General features: G+C 35.2%; 1 protein-coding gene across 1 annotated transcript; it reads right to left on the bottom strand.

Annotated features, from left to right (window-relative positions):
* Nucleotides 1-883: 883 nt before the first annotated feature.
* Ifi44 (interferon induced protein 44) lies at nt 884-15071 on the bottom strand. The gene is made up of 9 exons (XM_027935243.2): nt 14983-15071; nt 14260-14750; nt 10394-10430; nt 9534-9729; nt 9200-9346; nt 6689-6860; nt 4997-5097; nt 3377-3551; nt 884-1157 (listed from the first exon to the last, which is right to left on the bottom strand). The coding sequence occupies exons 2-8, from the start codon at nt 14738-14740 to the stop codon at nt 3381-3383; spliced, it is 1305 nt and encodes a 434-aa protein (XP_027791044.2). The 5' UTR covers nt 14741-14750; nt 14983-15071; the 3' UTR covers nt 884-1157; nt 3377-3380.
* Between the last annotated feature and the right edge of the window lie 3956 nt (nt 15072-19027).

Here is a 19027-nt window from a genome sequence, read left to right as displayed (position 1 = left end):
CTATAATCTTTGAGGGGAATTAGATGCAAAACATACCGATGCATATTATTGTTCCTTTCTAGCTCGGTTAATCCAACAGTGGCCATGTCCACAGTTAACTCTTACACTATTAAATCACCATCCTTGGCAAGGCACAACCTGAAATGGGATGATCATTTTTTTTTTTCTTGCTCCCTGGACAAAGTGATTGTTCCTGGGTGGAGACACATGACTCAGACCAGATCAACTACAGTTCTTTTGTACAATGAAGCTAGGAAAGAAAAGTGCTCTTTCTTTTCTGATCACAAAGTAGAATAAATGTGAGCTTGATGCTTGGATACAGAAAGCTTAAGATTTATCAAGAATGCTAGCCTGAGAGAATGACAGCAACACATAAACTTGAGGAATGAAAAGGGGCGTGTGAGAAGAGACAAAGATACAGACAGATAGACATACAGAGAGAAAAACATCATCCCTGAGGCAGTTCAATCCCAGAATTTTGTATGGTTTGACTGACAATCCTGTTTTTATTCATATACTTCAGATTAAAGTTTTTCACTTGTAACTGAAGTAACCATAAAGAGTGATCAAACTATAGTCCCTGTCAGTATTAATATTGTGTAACCCTCATTATGTTAATCACCACATCCTGGAAAGGTTCAGATATTAAACAAGAAACAACTTTAAGGTAAAATATACAACATTAAGTGGGGACCCAAAGAGAATAAAATTAAATACTTAATAAATAAGATAACATAAGACCAGTTTTGATACTCAGCACTGCAAAATAGATAGATAAAATGAGGCAAAATTAAGACAAACAAGGTAAAGATTAGAAGATGCTGACAAATCTTATTAAAATAAACTTTTCCCCCCAAAAAATCACACATACTCAAGTTAGATCTAGATTATATAAATGATATTTTATTTCTCATAGATATACAATATAAATCCAAGAAAAATTATGACTATCTTTCACAATTAATGATAAAATCTTGCTGTTCCTAGTTATTGCAGAGACTATGATTTTGCAGATACTATTAATCCTAGAAATAAACAGAATCCACCCTTTTACTCTTAGCTACTTCTCTCTTCCCTGATGTGGCAAAATTTTCAATTTGTGTAAGATTCACATATTTATATTCTTCTTTGCATACTTGATAATTCACTTCTGGGCACTGAAAAAAAAAGGAAACAAAATATTTCTAGTGGATTACATGGTGAAAAGAAACTGGAGGGAAACGGGGCACTGGATAACCAGAGTCTAAACACCTGACTTCAGAAGCATGTACACCATGGAGATGGAGAGCCCAAATAGCAGAGTCAGGCCAGCAAAGTTAGTGTGTGAGACTTTCTCTATTGTTTGAGAGTAAGATAGAATTGGAGAGGACATAATATTATAATTTGATTTTCCAAGAACTAAAATAACATAAAATAAAACGAAATATTGAATAAAATAAAATGAAACCTCTGTCTCATCTTTGATTGTAACAGTACAACATATACTATGTGCAGGTTGATGTAAGAGAACACACATAATGCCAAATCTGAGACCATAAACATAAAAGACATATTCTCTTGCTAGCACAGACCATATTGCCTATAGAGAGAGGAAGATGAGGGAGAATAGTCCAAAAATTCAAGTCATAAGTATAAGATCAATACTGTCTTGGGTGCAATAATCCAACTAGCCCTACAAACCATTGTTCCTCCCTTATTAGTAGGGCCTGGCAAAGATGCAGTATACACACACCTAGAAGTACATATTTTCAGTACTCAATGCATAAGTATAAGATCATAAGGAAGGGACAAATAATCAAATTACACCTGATAAGATACAGTGCTGATTACCAATCCAGTTCTAAGTATATTTGATGCTATGTCTCTTAGCTCATTTTTGTACATATACAACTCGGATATGTGTATTCTGATATGATGATGTATAGTATAGAAGACCGAATTTGTTCACATTATGTTGTTCCAAAACTTTAATGGTGTTCTAAGCCATTGCTATAAGCAAAACATAAGCAAAGTCAACATCTAACATGCATTTATTCTAATCAGGACTTAGTGGAAGTCACTCAGGTAACCACTAAAGGTTCAAGATATTTTACCTGCTGGCCTTTTCCTTCAGAGAATCTTACCCAAAATCTACTTTCGGAAATTCTCTTTCTGCTAGCCTGCTGGATGTGTTGTTGCCATGTTAGCAGTTTCCATAAAGGAGTCTGCTATGGTTCCACCTACTATTTATAACTTGAGCATCCTTTTTCAGATTATGCACACAAAGAGATGCATCCAAGGAATGGGCAAAGTGCATCATCAGCCTTTGGATTCTAACCTTTATGAGACAACAACCACTTTGTATCTGGTGTTCACTGATATGTTCCATTTGAAGTCTTTCACAGAATCCCGCAAACTTCCATGATGTAATTCTACTCACAGTGCATTTTAATTATATGATCATGTGGATCCTATCTTCAGTGAGTGCAAAGATAATGACCACAGCATGAGTCATAAAGATACAGACATTACCCCCGGTGAAAATCCAAATTTCCTGCATTCTTAGATATGCTGCCTTCAGTTCTACACATTGTATGGACTTAACTTTGCCTTTTTCAAACAACTTTTTACCATCAACAGGGTGAGAGAGATTAGGCTTCCAACATGCATTATTTCTCTCAGTTAAGGGATTCCCTTCAGGAAACCAGGAAGCTTATGTTGCTTTAGTAGGATGAGAACCATAGGTTCTGACTTTTGGTAATAGAAACTAGCAATTATGATGGTTCTATCGCCTGCCTCAAAGGCAGAGCTGCATTCTGCTTATGGATACATTTTCCCAAAGACACCCTTAAGTTACTATTCCGTTTCCATTATATCCACCACTGGATCCATTATTACTGGAATCTCTCTCTGACATTACTCAAGCCTAATTAGTGTTTCAGGTCTCTTACTACTTGGATTCCCTTCAATAGTGGGAGCTATTGTCAAGGAAGTCTTTTGAAGTGACTCTATTAGTTGCTGCCATCAGGTAACATACAGGTCAAACTACCCAATCCAATTCTATTTCCCAAGCAAAGAAACATATTCTGAGACAGGAGGCCAAGGATAAAACAAGGGATTTTCAGACTGTGAGAATGACAGAGATAGATCATTTCAAAAATGTTGTCTTAAAACAAGACAGGGAGGAAGAGAACTAGTATGAATTCTCCAGAATATATTGAAGGAGGTAAAAAGAGGAGGCAGGACAGTGCAACCAGCTAGTGGGTTAAAGGGCAGGTCTAATCACAGGGCAAGACTCACAAGGAGACAGAGAACTAACCGCAAGGTATTCAATAGATCCAGGAAGGAAGTAGCGAAGTAGATACTTTCAAATTTCTACACCACCAAAAGCATCTACCTGTTTATTCAAAAGGCAAATCCTCTAAGAAGTCATCTGCAGCCCACAGCATCTGTCTCAGTGCAGAGAGGATTAGAATATCCTTCACAGGGTTCAGCTCCCACTCAGAGACATAATTGCTGACCACCAAGATGTCAGAAAGAGCAAATCCAAGTTTTCTGTGGACTGTCTCTAGCTGTCATACAGAAATTAAAACACATGGATCTTGACACAGTAAAACAGATATGGCAATGAAAATAATAACAAAAAGTAGGAACTTAGCAATAATTTTACTATTGTTAAAAAATTGAACATCTGACCCCATAAAGTAGTTTCTGGAAGAACTTCATTTTGTCAGGTTCTAATATCACTGATAATTTTCATTTAGAATACATGCAATAGATTCATTATAAATTAGAAACAGAAAGTATAGTTTCTATTAGAGAAACTTCTATGAAACTGAAGTATTTTCCACATACACTAGAGTCCATGATTTTCCTGTTTCTCTTCACAAATTATTCTCAGAATAAGTAGAGTTGACTAGACTAATGCTTAATTCTGGCTTCGACTAGTTTGTCTCTGGAGCCGAACTACCTGAGTTCACAGTATGGCTCTGTCATTTCTTAGCACTGTCAATAAACATTGGAAATGCTGTATTCTGTGTGCCTTTTCTTTCTCATCTATACAATGTAGTAATGACGGGATACATTTCATAGGATTGTTGTTAGCAAATGAATGAGAAAAACTATCACATAGTGCTTAATGAATATTAACTATTATTACATTTTGCAACTGGTGTCCCCACAGCCACATCCCTTTGGACTCTAATGTATCTGCCCACAGTGGCAAACAGATTAGTTTCTGTGAAGCTTAGCTTTGAACATATTGCCACCCTTTCAAAAAATTGCTAGGATTCCCCACAATGCAAAAATTAAGCAACATTATCTCATGCAAATATTCCTTTCTCATTTTACCTCCCTCTGCAAAGACCCAGTCCTCCACTAAATTGAGCAACTCCATGCCTCCAGGCAGGCTGCTTTCTCCTCCCTTAAGATATTGACTTTCCCCAATTTGTCTCTTCACTCCCTATTTCTCCTTGAAAGCCATTTCCCAGTGCCACTTCATTGGTGAAATCTTCCCACGTGACACTTTCCTCCTCTAAACTTTGAAGGCACTTTGTTTTTAGTCATTTCATGTTACCTATCATACTTAATCATATCATATTGTTTTGTCAATTTTTTCTTATCCCACTTCCCCACCCTCTCACCCACCTATGAAATGATAAACTTTTTAGAGCAGGGGAACTGTTATAATTATCTTGAATCTAATTACAGACTATCATACCAGCTTGATCTTAAGGTAATCAATAATAGACTTAATTGAACTGAATTACAATGAATGCAATTATTAATCAGTATCATTGTAAAGATTATATAGGTAGATATAGAGATAGATTATAAACACACATGTGTCTTTGTGTACATTTAATATTTTAAAAATTGAGAATGAGTCCTAATTATCTAAGAAACTATTTTAATTCTTCTTAAATTCAGTATATGTCTATTTTGTTTTTATACAAATGTAATGTTATCATAGTGACATATCCAAAAAAATGTGTTTACATGAAGCATAATTCATTACCTTGAGTTTCACAGGCACACAGCTATAGATGTCTGGGAAGTCACCTACTGTAATCAGATTGATGCTATCCACATGAGTGAGCAAAGCCAGATGTACCACACCTACATCAAACAGATACATATTGTTTTTATCATCACACACAGCATCAGTATTTTAAAGTTAATTAACTGTCAACCAGGCCATAGGTTCCCCACGGAACAATTTTAGATTTGGGAAGTTCCCCCACATCGACCCCTCAAAAAAAGTTCTCCTGGATTATTCACAGTATCTGGAATTTCTCTGACATGGGAAGTCCCCTTCATTGCATTCCATGGTGAGAAATGAAGATAAAAATAAAACCACATTTTGGGAAAGGTAAGTAAAATTTATGCTACAATATTACTAATTCATATTATAGAGAAAAGACCAAAGGGCTCTAATGAAGATATTGGGGAGAAGAGACATCAAGGAGACAGAATGCATCAGAACTTCACAAATAAAAAGTTTTTAGCAAGCACCTCTCTATACACCACCATTGCAAGATTTTAAATTTCAGTGAGCAGGTAAATCCAACATTTCCTTTTTCTAATTTGATCAAATTTGTGAAAAACTGACTCATTCCCACTCAAAACACATAAAGCCAAGAAAAGTCAAACATGGGGCATTTTAACTCCCCGATCCTTTTTTCTTTCTCCAAAGCCTTTCTGCTGCCTCTCCCTATAAAACAGATTACTTTTCTGCTTCTTTGTGTTTTTCTTGCTGTTAAGTACAGTTAGTAATGAACAGTGAGGTGAATAACAAGGCCACGGGTCTTCTTTAAATTGCTTTTTTTTTTTTTTTTGTCAGGTGCTGGGGATCAAACTCAGGGCCTCACACTTTAGAAAATCACTCTACTACTGAGCCACATCCCCAGACCCTTTAAGTTACTTCTCAAGTTTTTATAAATTCCTTCCAAGGCAGATGTGTAAATAACTTGTAGCAGATAACTTGTAGGAAAAACATCAGATGCACAGACCTTGAGAAAAAGCAAACAGAAGCAAAAGGAGCTCACTGGAGAGCTAATTGGGGAAATATATCAAGAAAGAAGGATTAATGGGACTAACTCTTGACAGGGTGCACTGAGGTCAGGGTAAAGCTAACCATTATGGCCATAGGTATCTCCGTATATTTCATAATAGAGATTTCTTTAGTAACGCAGACACAATTAGGTAACTCCTGTCCAGCCACTGACCCCAGCACTAACATAGGATCAACTGTAGAGGAAGATCTCCTGAATAGGATGGGCACCATGACAGTTCCACAAAGGACAAAGTAGTGTTAAAAACTCCATGGCCTGGGAGCTGGGGTTGTGGCTCAGTGATAGAGCACTTGCCTGGCATGTGTAAGGCACTGGGTTCGATACTCAGCACCACATAAAAAATTAATAATCAAAATAAAGATATTGTGTCCGTCTACAACTAAAATATTAAAAAATAAAATAAACTCCATGGCCTAACGTGAAGGAAGAGTTGAACACATGATTGGCAAAGAGCAAAGAAGGAGGACCCAAATGTACTGATTTTATTGATTAATAAGATGAGGCATATCATGCCAATGAATCAGGAGAGATTCAAATTTGCGATTACGTAAGTCCTTCATCCTGCCCTACCCCCAAAACATTCTGCAATAAAGTCTAGTCAATTACCCCTAGTAGCAAAGTGGATTGAGACTCACCATACTTTATCATCTCCCTTCGTATTCTCTTGATCTTTGCCACCATCTCACGAGAGAGTTGTTCAACAGAGGTGGCATCAAACACAAATGCCACACAGTGGATTCTGTCCTGCAGTGATGGGGAATGAATATAGTTACGATGCCTTGATGTGATGGGTTCCATAGAATTAAACTGTAAGGGAGAAAGAAAACAATGTATGAATCAACAAATATTTATGAGCATATGCTATGCACCAGTCACTGTACAAGTGAACAAAACAGTGAACAAAAGAGACAAATCTCTAATATTACAAGGGTAACAATTTGGTAGAGAAAATCGTCATTATGTATGTAGGTGGCTGCCCTTTTACCTAGTCAGATAAGGCTTCTGTGAGCAAGGGTCACACAACATGAGGGCTAGAAAAAGGCAGAGTTAGTCTAGAAAAAGTATTGTAGATAAAAGAAGTCATGTGGGGAAAGACAGATGGAAAAGAATTCACAGAAAGGTAGTATCAACAGGCAGAGAGTGGGAAGGGAAATGCTTTAAGATGCAATGGATGTCTTTACTCTTAAACTAGCAATTGCTCTGCTGGGATCTGTCCTACAGATAGAGTAGCAAAATGCAAAACTATGTAGAGAGAAGACAAGGCTGTTTGCCATAGGACTATTTGTAGCACTAAAAATCTGATATATCCATAAAATACAGTGTTCTACCACTTCTCTAAGAAAAGGAGAAGCACAAATCTATATGAATTTTCTTATATATTAAAGAAATAAACTGTAAACTTTTCAGGATTACTTGTAGAAAGAGGGAAGGAAATTATTTGAAGGTGCAGGGAAAGTAGATTCCTTGAATACTAAAGAAACAACTTGTTATTTCAAAAGTTCATAAAGTGGACAAAAATTCAAGCATATTTCAGACTTTTCTTTTGTATAACCACAAAATATGTAGATGAGGGGAAGTTTTTCCTTCATGTGTGAAAGGATGAGGAATGATAAAAGTAGAATATCACCATTCTTACGTCCTTATTAGTAAATGGATATAGAAATTGAACATGAGTAAATAACAACACTAGAGAAGCAAGAAAACCCAAAACATTTATGTCCTCATGAAAGAAAACAACACCATCTATGAAGTAGAATCTGATTCAGAATACATGTCCATATTCAACTACCAATGGTCAGGATCTACAGAAAACAGAGGACCACGTAAACCACACAGAAGGATACAAAAAGTAGAGTACAGAGTGCATAGAAGTCTACAGAACATCCAACTGGATATCTTAAAACAAATTTTAAGAAAAAATAAAACATATAAAGACAGGATATATAGGCTAAAAGGGATGGAATATATTTGATTTATTTTTCAGAAAAAGTCTTACATGTCTGATACTTATATAAGACTATTAGAGATTTGAATATTGAGCAGTATTTGATGAGGAACAAGTGAACATGTTAGATGTGATAAGGGTCTTTAGCTATGTTTAAGGAAAGATATATGCCCCTGTGTATTTATCTGTATACTTTTTAAAAAAGCAAACTGAAACAGTATCTACAGGTTAACCCTATTTTAAAGAATGAAATAAATTTACATGAACAGAAAATTAAGTCTCTGCTTCTGAATAGAAACACTGGATATGTAAAGATATGAATAAACTTTCAACATGAAAATGTTAATAAAATTTCAATCAAAATAACAAATCAAGCACAACCAAACATAACACAAGAAAGCTTGCTTCAAAAAGGATATGTGTTAAATTGTCAAGAAAAACAAGTCATAAATAAATAATAAATGTGACTTATCAAGTGATTAATTGAGAAATAATTGGCTGCTATGGTAATTAAAAAATTAATATGGAAAATTAAAATGATATTTTAAAGGAATAGAAAAATATATCAATAAAACAACAGAGAATAAATGAACAAATGATGGTGGCTTTGACAACAAATATTTATTTCTCACAATTCTGGAGATGGTAAAGTCTAAGAGCAAGCTACCAGAAGATTTGGTGACTATTGAGGTTCCTCTTTTGGTTCACAGACAGCTATCTCTATCCTTGAAAGCAAAGGAGATTGCGTCCCAAAGCCCCACCACCAAACCATGACTTTTGGGTATTTAGGGCTTTAACATATGAACTTTGAGGTGGTGGAGGACACAACCATTCAATCCTCAGCACCCGGAGCTGAGATGTCTAAAGGGTCAGAAGGATTTCTGAAATTACTTAACTTACAAGCTTCTACACTGGCTCCAGTCTACCTACCTTCAGACTTCTGTTACATAAGAAAAATTACCTTATGGGAAGTTGAACAGAATTTATGGCTGTTATGAAGCCATGACAGAAAGTCCTTGAAATATTTTTATTCTTTGTGAAATTCACCACCAAAAATGAACACAGAAATTTCAACAAGTATATTTTAAAAAGAGGAGTGCTGATGCACTAAGTTAAACCAGGTTCTGATGTCATGGATAACAGGCAAAAATACACATTTTACAAATCAATTATAATTTTTTAATGATTAGCTTAATCTTACCTGATATCTGTCAGGAACGTGGCCTTTCAAGATGGAGACTATGTCTTCCGCACACAGGCCTTCCTTCTCACTCAGCCCCAGTGAGTCACACAGAATAAAGGGCAGGCATTGGCCATCATTCACATCCTTAATGGGATACGTCCTGTACTAAAAAAGGGAATAAACAAACTTCAAATGTACGTTTTTTGTTGTAAACTGTGATAAAGTCTACATGCAAAGAAGAGAGCTAGGGGCAAGATGGGCACTGGAAAACTATTGTCCTCAGTAAAAGCCTTTTCAAAAATAATTGCCTTGAAAAAAGAAGAAAAAGTTGGGTTGCCTAGAATATACCAACCTTCTTAGAAATCCCAGTTGCATCACAGCCCACCAGCACCTGATTTGTCACATGGCCTCGAAAAATAGATTTCACTGAGTTGATAAAGCTAGATTTCCCAGCTCCAGTTGGACCCAGCAGCAGAATTCTTATTTGGTGAACCATGTCTTTATATGGCTTATAAGTACTCATGGCAAACAGCAAGGTCCTCTTGAGCCTATTTAAACACATTTTTTTTTACAATGACTGAGATTAGACCACAGGAATTTACCATAAATTTTCCTAGAATTTATTTCTTTTCCTATGTATAATTTGTCTTATTATTAGCAGTTTTTCTTCTTGCACAAAGACATGCAAATGACCTCTTTTAAATTCTATTGTAAAAGAAGGAAAAGCAAAAATAACAGTTGAAACTAAAGTCAGACATAAAACTTTTCAGACTCAAGCTAAAAGACCATATACATTATTAGGAATAAACATCAGCTGTTAAACATGAAGATAAATCAATAAAAATCTTCCAAAAACATATTATATCACATTTGAAGTTTATAGAAGTTAAGGATTTCTAACATGTCCTTGTACACCATTACCAGATTTTCTCCAGCTGAAAACCAACCATTTCTTTCACAATAGTTCTCCAAAGTAAACAAAAACAGACATTCCATCAAATAATTTTTTAAAGTATATAATAACATTAGAATTTATTCTCTCTACCCAGTGTTGTTCTTGTTCTTGTTTCACAATCATACTTTTAATTTATTCTAGACAATCTGCAAATTATCTGTGATAATTTGTGTTGCCATTTTTTATTGATAGAATCTATCATAAAATAAGTCAAAAATCATGAACAGAATAGTATACTGTTAAAAATATTAACTTACACAATGACTCCTTCTTCCTTTCTTTCGTCCAATAAATCTAAAGGAAAGAAAAAATAAAGTAGATTATGAATTGTTAAATGATTGATTGTCTGAATGAATATGAACAAATTCACTAGGGACAAATGCACAAATAGCCTTGCCATGAGGATAGTGCAGTACAGTAAAAAGCAGGCTGAGGAAATGCTGGCAAATCTCATTAATATCATCTTGTTTGCAAAGAAGAGAGCTAGGGGCAAGATGGGCACTGGAAGACTGTTGTCCTCAGATCTTTCTTCACCCAATTGCTTATCAACAGTGGACCATTCATTCTAACATGGGCCTTAGGGGTGGGAGTGCATTCTGAAGCTAGAGCTAGAGGAAGGTAGATGCAGGGAAAAGACTGGGAATGCTCCAAGGTATTTTCCCTGAAAAAAATCCAACAGGTCTGAGATGATAATGTACAGAGACACTCAAACAGCAAGGGGGAATCAGACTTTCTTCAAAACCTGCTATCAACAATTGGAGCTCTAGGAACTTCATGTCATATCATCCCTCACCCCAGCAGAATAGAAGATAGGGCAAGTGATGTGGCAATCAAAGAACAGTGAGTGGTCGAGGTGTGCCGAGGACTTCTTTCAGACCCATGAGTTTCAGACCCACAGGTTTTTGCTTCTGGGAAAGGGACATTGTTTTGTTGTGGATTTAAAACCATAAGGATTAGGTTTAGAGATACTGGCAATCCTTTATAAACTACATAAAAAGAATAGAATGTGAAAACCTTGTTTATATGGCCACAAGTAAAGTAACAGAGTAAACTTCATTAAATCACCAAGGGTAGTATTCATAGACTTCATTCAATGACTATAAAAACTAGAAAAGAATAACTATTGACAAACAGAAAAGCAACTTCTTGGTATTTTACAAAGCATTTTCTTAAATAAATATGATAACCAAAAAGAAATGTAAAAACCAAAATTATAAATACATACCAATTCACAGTACAAACACCTTATGTCAACCTTGTGATGAAAGCACAATTTATTAATGATAAGAAAGAAGAAAAGTTGTGAAAATAGAACATAGGAACAGAAACAATAAGTGAACCAATCTTTGGAATATAAAAATGAATAATTAATAAAGATAAATTTTAAAACTAGAAAAAGGATACTTATTAATATGATGATTAATTATTCTAAAATGTGAAATAAATTACTAATGTAATCTAAAGAAAGCCAAATTCACTAAACGTTGTGCCACCATGCACATATCAGAATAGTACATGTTTTAAAATTGTTAATACAAAGCATTGAAGAAGATTTAAAGTAGATAGAAACTCTCATATACTATTTGTCGTAACAGAAATAGGTACAACTACATTAAATATTTTGTTAGTATCCACTGAAGCTGAACATAAGCATATGGTATAACTTTATAATTTTATTCTTGCATTTTTTAAAAATATGCATATGTGTGCACCATATATGGTTTCATCATAATGTACTTTGTAAAAATGAAAAGGGATGACTCACTATGCAGAGAGAGAGTTAGAGCAGCTAAATTATGATGCCTTCACTTACTGTGCTAGGGAGTACTCTCAGGGAAAGAAAAAAGACAAATGACCTAGACCAATTTCCTTAAAAATATAATTTTACATCCTTGTAAATAAACTAATGATATTTGCTACAAGGAAGAGTACTCACTTTTTGAGTATCCTTAAAGGATGGCACAGAATTATATACAGTAAATAAATGTAGATCTCGTGAATTTACAGGGCATACCTTCCTGGACAGTGCCATGTAAGCTTGTGTATATGGGTTCCACAATCTTACCACCTTTGCATGTGTAAGGTGACCCATAATTTTCACTTTGCAACCCTGCCTGTTTTTGTCCAAGAAACTCATGTCCAATATGGAAAGGAAGAATCTAGATAGACACACAGAATATACCACTACTGTTTCTTCCTTGAGATTTTTGATTGTCATTATCTTTGGAATTACGAGTATAGCTTCGTATAGAGATATCTGATTTTTAAGAGTCATATTTTTTTTTCAATGCAATCCTCTATATTAGCACAATCTCACAAATATACCATCAACTGAAGGGGCCAGAAACAGAAGAGCACATGATCTGGTATAGTTCTGTATATCTACCATTAAAATATAAGAAATATAAATTAATGTTAATATGGACAGAATAACGTTTGCCTCAGGCAATAAAAGGAAGACGTCATAAAGGAGTGGTCTGACCTAATGGTAAAATCTATTTCTTCATCTGAGTAGTGGTTATAAGAGGGAGTTTTATTTATAGGTTTGTCAGTTGGTATACTTATCAATTGAGTACTTCTTTTTATATGTTGTATTTCAATAAAAAGTTTATTTAACTGATCTAAGATGACCAACATCATGATATATCCAAGTTAATTTACCAGATTTTTAAAAAATTAAATGTTTGGAGCAGTCAGTAAGAAAGACTGAATCACTCATAGGGGAAAAACAAGTAATAACAGATAAATTTGACCTTTGTTTTTCCACTGCAACATCAGTGCAGTGGAAATATTACAATTACTCAGCCTCCCAAATAAAATTTGATACAGAAATTATATATTCTCATACAGTCATTCCAGTATAATCACCACAGACAATTACTTTGGAACATGCAAATGCTCAAGAAATATCATCCCCATTATACCTTCTTTAAATGGGTAGATATAAATATTTCATGTAATAAATGTAAATGACCAATGCACATATACTTGTTAGTGAATGGGATAAACAAATACGAAAATGAGGAAACATCCTTTCACAATCAAATCAGCAAATGAAGTTTGATAATATCAAAGACTAGCAAGGATACAAGGAAACTGTTATTTTCATAAAACTATTGGGGATGGTATTGACGAATGAAACTTTTGAAAGCAACTGTCCAAATGCAAATGTGCATAGTCCTTAAACAGAAGCTCCACTTCTGGAAAGCCAACATTAAAAAGTATTTTTTTGAGCACAAAGTTAACTGCATAAAGATAGTAAAGGAGGAGCATTGTTCACAACAACAAAAACTGGAAACAAATGTCCTTTAGTGGAAAAGTAAGTAAATTAATTACTGTTTTTTGATTGGTGGAAAACTCAGCTGAGTAGCAACCTAAATGTTCATCACTGGACTTGGACGAATCAGTTTTAAAATGTGGTATATACCCCACAACAGAATATTATTTAACCTTAAAAAGAAGGAAATCCTGGCATTAGTGACAACGTGTGCACCTAAAAGTTATTATGTGCAGCAAAAGCCAAATAGCAGGACAAATACTCATGATCCCACTTATATGAGGAATCTAAAATAGTCAAATTCATAAAAGTTGAGAATTATGGCTGTGAGGGCCCAAGAGAAAAAGGAGAAGTGGAGACCAAAAGATAGTTTAATTATGCAAAATGTTTAAGTTGTGAAGGTCTACTACACAGCATAATGCTTATAGTTAATAATACTGTGAAGTACACTTAAAACATTTTTAAGAGGATACATCTTCATATATATATACACACACACACATATACACACATACATATATATATATATATGTACACATATATTTCCATGTTTTTATAAGTTGTATTTCAATAAAAAGTTTGTGTAACCGATCCAAGATGACCAACATCATGATATATCCAGTTAATTTACCAGATCTCATATATGTATATTTTATATACGTATTTCTTTTTAAATGATGATTGTGTGTTAGCAAGCAATTTGTAGCCAGTTTCATTGAGGACCATCTATCCAGAGAAAAGGGCAAGTGAAAAGGTCACTTCTCCTTAAGGAGACAGATCAATTGGAAACCTACAAGCATAAAGAGAAGAAATCTACACAGATTTGCATGATCTGATTAAACCTACCTTTACATCGAAAAACTTCACATTCCTGAAAGGATGTAGTACAAGGTTGAGGTAGACCAAGTTCTTCACTTACTTTTGAGCTCATAGCCACCCTTTTATTTCCTAGATCCATCCAGAATCCAGCAGGAGGCTTCTTAATATCAACTCTGTAGCCAAATGCATCTCTATACATGTCATAGAACAATGTCTCTAGTCTATGTGATCCTGTTTTGTATTCTGAAATCTCAGTCTCTTGAAGTGCAAAAAGAATGACAGGAACTTCCCTTTCTTCCTGGAGACTGTCTAGCAGATATGCTCCAGTAACATAATTTTCACTGTAAATCACAGTTATTGTGGGTCCTTGGTTACAGCATTTCTCCAACAAGTTTTCAGAAGAGAATTCATGGACACTAGCCTTGTAAAGAAGGCTAAACTGCTTTCCTCCAAAATGATGTTGCAGTCTCTTTTCTTGCAACCATGTCAAACGAGTTGTCACTGCCATACTTCTCAATCTGGTGAAAAATCCAATATAGTTTCCATTAAATATTGAAAATAGATCCATGTACTTCCAAAAGCTCACAAAGCTCACATTTGTTTTTCTTATTAACGTAACACAGGAAAGGAACAAACACAAGGTGAGCAAGTAGCAAGAAAAACAATTACTCAGCTTTTCATTCTAAAAGATTATTTTTAGAAATCAGAAAAAAAAGAAAACTTTTGTTTAATTGTAAGGCAGTAATTTACCTGTTTGAAGAGTCTGTATGAGGACTGGAGCAGAAGCTTGCTACTCTGTCCAGAACGCAAAGTAGGCACAAAATGGGAGGGGTAAAAGCTTCGGCAACTTGATGTTTGGGAGACTCAGGAAAGGAAACCGAAACACAGCAAGCCCCGCCCAACTGGCAGTGTGCCCACTCCCCTAGGCGAAGGATTGTTAACTGATCCAGTGCATTTAGACAGTAAATTTAGCTAAATATAATATTAGAAAGAACCTAGACATTGATGTAAGAGATAGGGAAACATATATGTTCACCGACCTAAGAATTTTTTAAAAGGAAATTCAACTAGTTTCTGATTAGGGACTTGTAAAAAAAAATGCCAACTGTTCTACCTCCAAAATACATCTCAAATTCATCCACTTCTCTTGATCTCTGCTATCGATTTTATTCCAAACTAGCATACTTCCTCCTATAGATTACTACAATAGCCTCCTGATTCGATCCTCTGCTTTTCTGCTTGTCCCCTCCAATTCATTTTCCTCCCCATAACGGATTTGTAAGGCATAAATCAAAACCTGTATATTTCACACTGAAGTCCCTTTTATTACTTCACATTGCTGACCATCACAAATCTGTCACATATCCCTTTTAAATACCTTTTTAAAAAATTCAAATGTATATTCTTTACATTGTTGGGCAACCACTCTCCAGCTCCCTGTTGTCCACACAGATCCTCTGTTGCTTTATATCTGACTGGTATATTTACTTTTGCCCAGAAAGGTATATAAGGTGTTCACCCTACTAAAAAGAATAGCAATATCAAAAATATATATTTTAATCAACTTGTAGATATTACTTACTTAGTTTTAAAAATACCATATAAGTTGTTAGATATTTCTTATTTGCCAGGCACTTTGCATATATCTTACTTATATTTCAATAACCTATGAGTAAGATAACCAATGTTGTTGCCAGTTTTCAAGTAAATAAACAGAACCTGAGAGTTAAATGATTAGCTAAAGATCATCCAGTTACTAAATTTCATGGTCAAGATTTGAACAGAGGTATAATGGATTTCATTTGTCAAAACATTTAATTATACATTCTTAAGGTGTGCAATTTGGTGCATGTCAGTTATACATTACTATAGCTTTAAAAAAAGAAAAAGAAAAAAACTCCACACTCTTCAAACAACATATTACCTTGTTTCTCTGTATTGTAAGGAATATTTTAATACAATCAAACTTCTTGGCCAGAGTTTAAAGGCAATGGCATCCATAAATAAATTTTTTAAATGTACTCCATTAATATGAAAACAAAGTAAAAAAATGTGATCTAAGAGATCTCCATCCTTCCACTTGAGTAGAAACCCCTTCCCAAAAGTCACTGTTAACTCCAATATCTTCAGTTTGCAAAGTAAGTATTAGTTGTATTCCCAACTGTGAATCTGTCTTTCAATAAATACTTATTAAATGCCAACTGCAGATGCCAATAAAGTTCTTGCTCTCAAGAAGCTAGATTCTTCTCTGGGAAGCAGGCAGTCAGCAAACAAATGTCATCTAAGTACAAGTGCTATGGAGAAAAGAAAAGGAAACAAGAGTGAGGAGAGGGAATAATCGGCTGCTTTAGATCTTTCCAGGAGATGACATAGGAGAAGAGTGCTGAATGAAGTAAATGTGAGGACCATGAAAATATCTAGGGGGAAGAGCATCACAGACAGAAAGGCGAGTCTGAATGCCCATGAATGGCAGGCTATTGCAGGAAGTAAATCATTTTGATTTGAGCAGAGTAGGTTTGGAGGGAAATAATAGCAGTGGACACTGTGACTGCTCTGTGGAGAATAGATCATGAGAAGAAAGGACAGGAGAGTTACAAGCCTATTGCAATATCAGTTGAGAGATAAAAGTAGTAGATGCCCACCAGAGCGACAATGATGAAAGTAGTGAAAACTGGCCATATTCAGGATCATTTTAAGCAAGAGAATTTACTATTAGTTTGGGTGTGGGGTGGCTGACCCTGATCCTGTCCTGTATTCCTCAGCAGTCTCCCTCTATTGACTACCCCCAACCCCTTGGCTTCCCCAGTTCTGTTCCTCTCTACAACTGTGTCCAGTTTCTCTTCCTTTTCCCTTCCCAAGATGGTTAACTGTTATGCAGCCTCTACAGAAATGGAAAAGATAAATAGCTCTCTTCTGTTAACATTTTAATCAATAATTATTCTCTAAATTCTCTGTTCAGATTCTTTCATGGCCTTGACTCCAAAAAGTCTACAATGAAAATTTAAAAGGCTGAACATTGTTTCTGGTTGGGTTTTTTTGTTTGTTTGTTGTTTTTTATTTGTTTTGTTGTTTCTGTTTATTCACTCCCTTACTTAAACTAAATTTTCAGGAGGAGATGTGATTCTGGGAAATGAGGGAAGAACATGTGTAAAGAAGTACAGAAAAAAATACATGAATTGCTTTCTTCCGATGCTGTCTAACTATATGTGATACGCATTTGAAGTGTGTGAAGTCCTATCATGCAGATGAATTACTTTTTCTTCTTGTTCTTTTCAGTCATGGGATTTAACAATCCCCATTAAATCTAATACTATCTACCTGGCATAATAGAATCTCGTATATTCTGAGTCCCATAAATGCATTTATCTTGGTATACTTATTTAAATTGTAGTAGTCCATTTATAAGTGAATTACTTTCAAACCACACCAACAAATGGAAGACAAATGAGCTCAGAGGCTTAGACACGTTTACTTGCATTATTAAAATCTCAGCAGGCATTATCATAGAATGTGCAAAAAACACCACTTGTTTTATAAAAAATGTATATTTAAATATTATTTTTAGTACAGATCTTTAGTTCATTAGTAGACTTCCGATCTCTGCCCATTTCTGCAATCTCCTTTTGCAGTTTCATTCACATGACTGTGTCCTGAATTCTGAAACAGCTTGTATTTGAATTGTGTTGAGGAAGGAAATAGGTTGAAGTTTACAACATAATAACAAACTTCTATGACATGGTTGGCCTCAGTGTCCTGAATTTTCTTCAACACCAGAGAAAAATCTTGCAATGGTTTACAACTAATGAGATCTGTTTAATCTAAGACCCTCTAATAACTGGTCAGAGACTAATATATTAAGGATGAGCCTTGAAGGCTTTCAATTTCCCATGACATTTAGGGATACCTTGAGGACTTTGACCAGCCTTGCCATCTTATACTTTAGCATCAGATTGAGCTATATCTTAAAAGATGATTATTCATCAACTCATCTCTGAAGTATTGGAGCTCACTTGGGTCCCTCCATCAATTTTTTCATTATTATCTAATTGTGAGCCTGCCTTTTTCTATGAGGAAGTAACATGATAATCCTTAAAATTGTCCTTCTAAAAAAGATATCAGCTTATGTATCATCCAGTACAACCCCTCTTGCTATTTTATTGAGGAAGAGGTTGGGCAAGTTTGCACAAAGAACTTCTATTAGAAACAATCACTTTCTAACACAACAACCTAGCCTATTCACCCAAATCTCACAGGCTTAGGCATTGATGCTTAAGCTGTTTCCACAGCTTTAGCTGTTTTAGGATGATATGCTACCTTGCGCCATTCTTATGTTTTATCTACTATGTCCCTTAGCACTATTTTTAGAAGGAGTTTAGTGACTTTGACTGAGCTATATACTTAGTTTAATGTTAAATTTTGCAAAATTTCAAAACTCCTGGGTAGCCTCTAAATTGTGGTCAGGTGATAAGTCCCATCATCCTTAAGAGTGGTAGAGAAAGATGAGAGGATCCACAAAATTAGGGAAAGTCCCCTCCCGGATAAAAGAGAAGGCGTGGGCTCTCTCTCGTCCAGCGAAGAGGTCCACGGAACAGAGTAGAGGAGAGTGTGGCTGTGGAGTCACTAATCAAGACCTCCGGAGACCAAGCAGGAAGCAGGTCTAATTTTATTGTGCAGTTACCATGTATATATACTCAAGGCAGTAGCTAAGCAGATTACAGGCAGCCACCAATACAATTGCTGCTAACTGTCCTTGCAGCGACCAATTGAGGATTGAGCCGTGGAACAAGCACAGGGA

Source organism: Marmota flaviventris, chromosome 10 (assembly GCF_047511675.1).
Source record: "Marmota flaviventris isolate mMarFla1 chromosome 10, mMarFla1.hap1, whole genome shotgun sequence".
In the NCBI taxonomy this organism is placed as follows: Eukaryota; Metazoa; Chordata; class Mammalia; order Rodentia; family Sciuridae; genus Marmota; species Marmota flaviventris.
Note: the sequence above shows the minus strand (reverse complement) of the source record. Positions and strands in the feature narration are given on the sequence as shown.

Coding starts and splice junctions, on each gene's coding strand:
- Ifi44 (XM_027935243.2), bottom strand. CDS start 14,740: ATGGCAGTGACAACTCGTTTGACATGGTTGCAAGAAAAGAGACTGCAA. Junction 10,431..14,259: donor TGAAGTTTTTCGATGTAAAG/GTAGGTTTAATC, acceptor TCTTTCCTTTAG/ATTTATTGGACGAAAGAAAG. Junction 3,552..4,996: donor GTGTGCCTGTGAAACTCAAG/GTAATGAATTAT, acceptor TCTGTATGACAG/CTAGAGACAGTCCACAGAAA.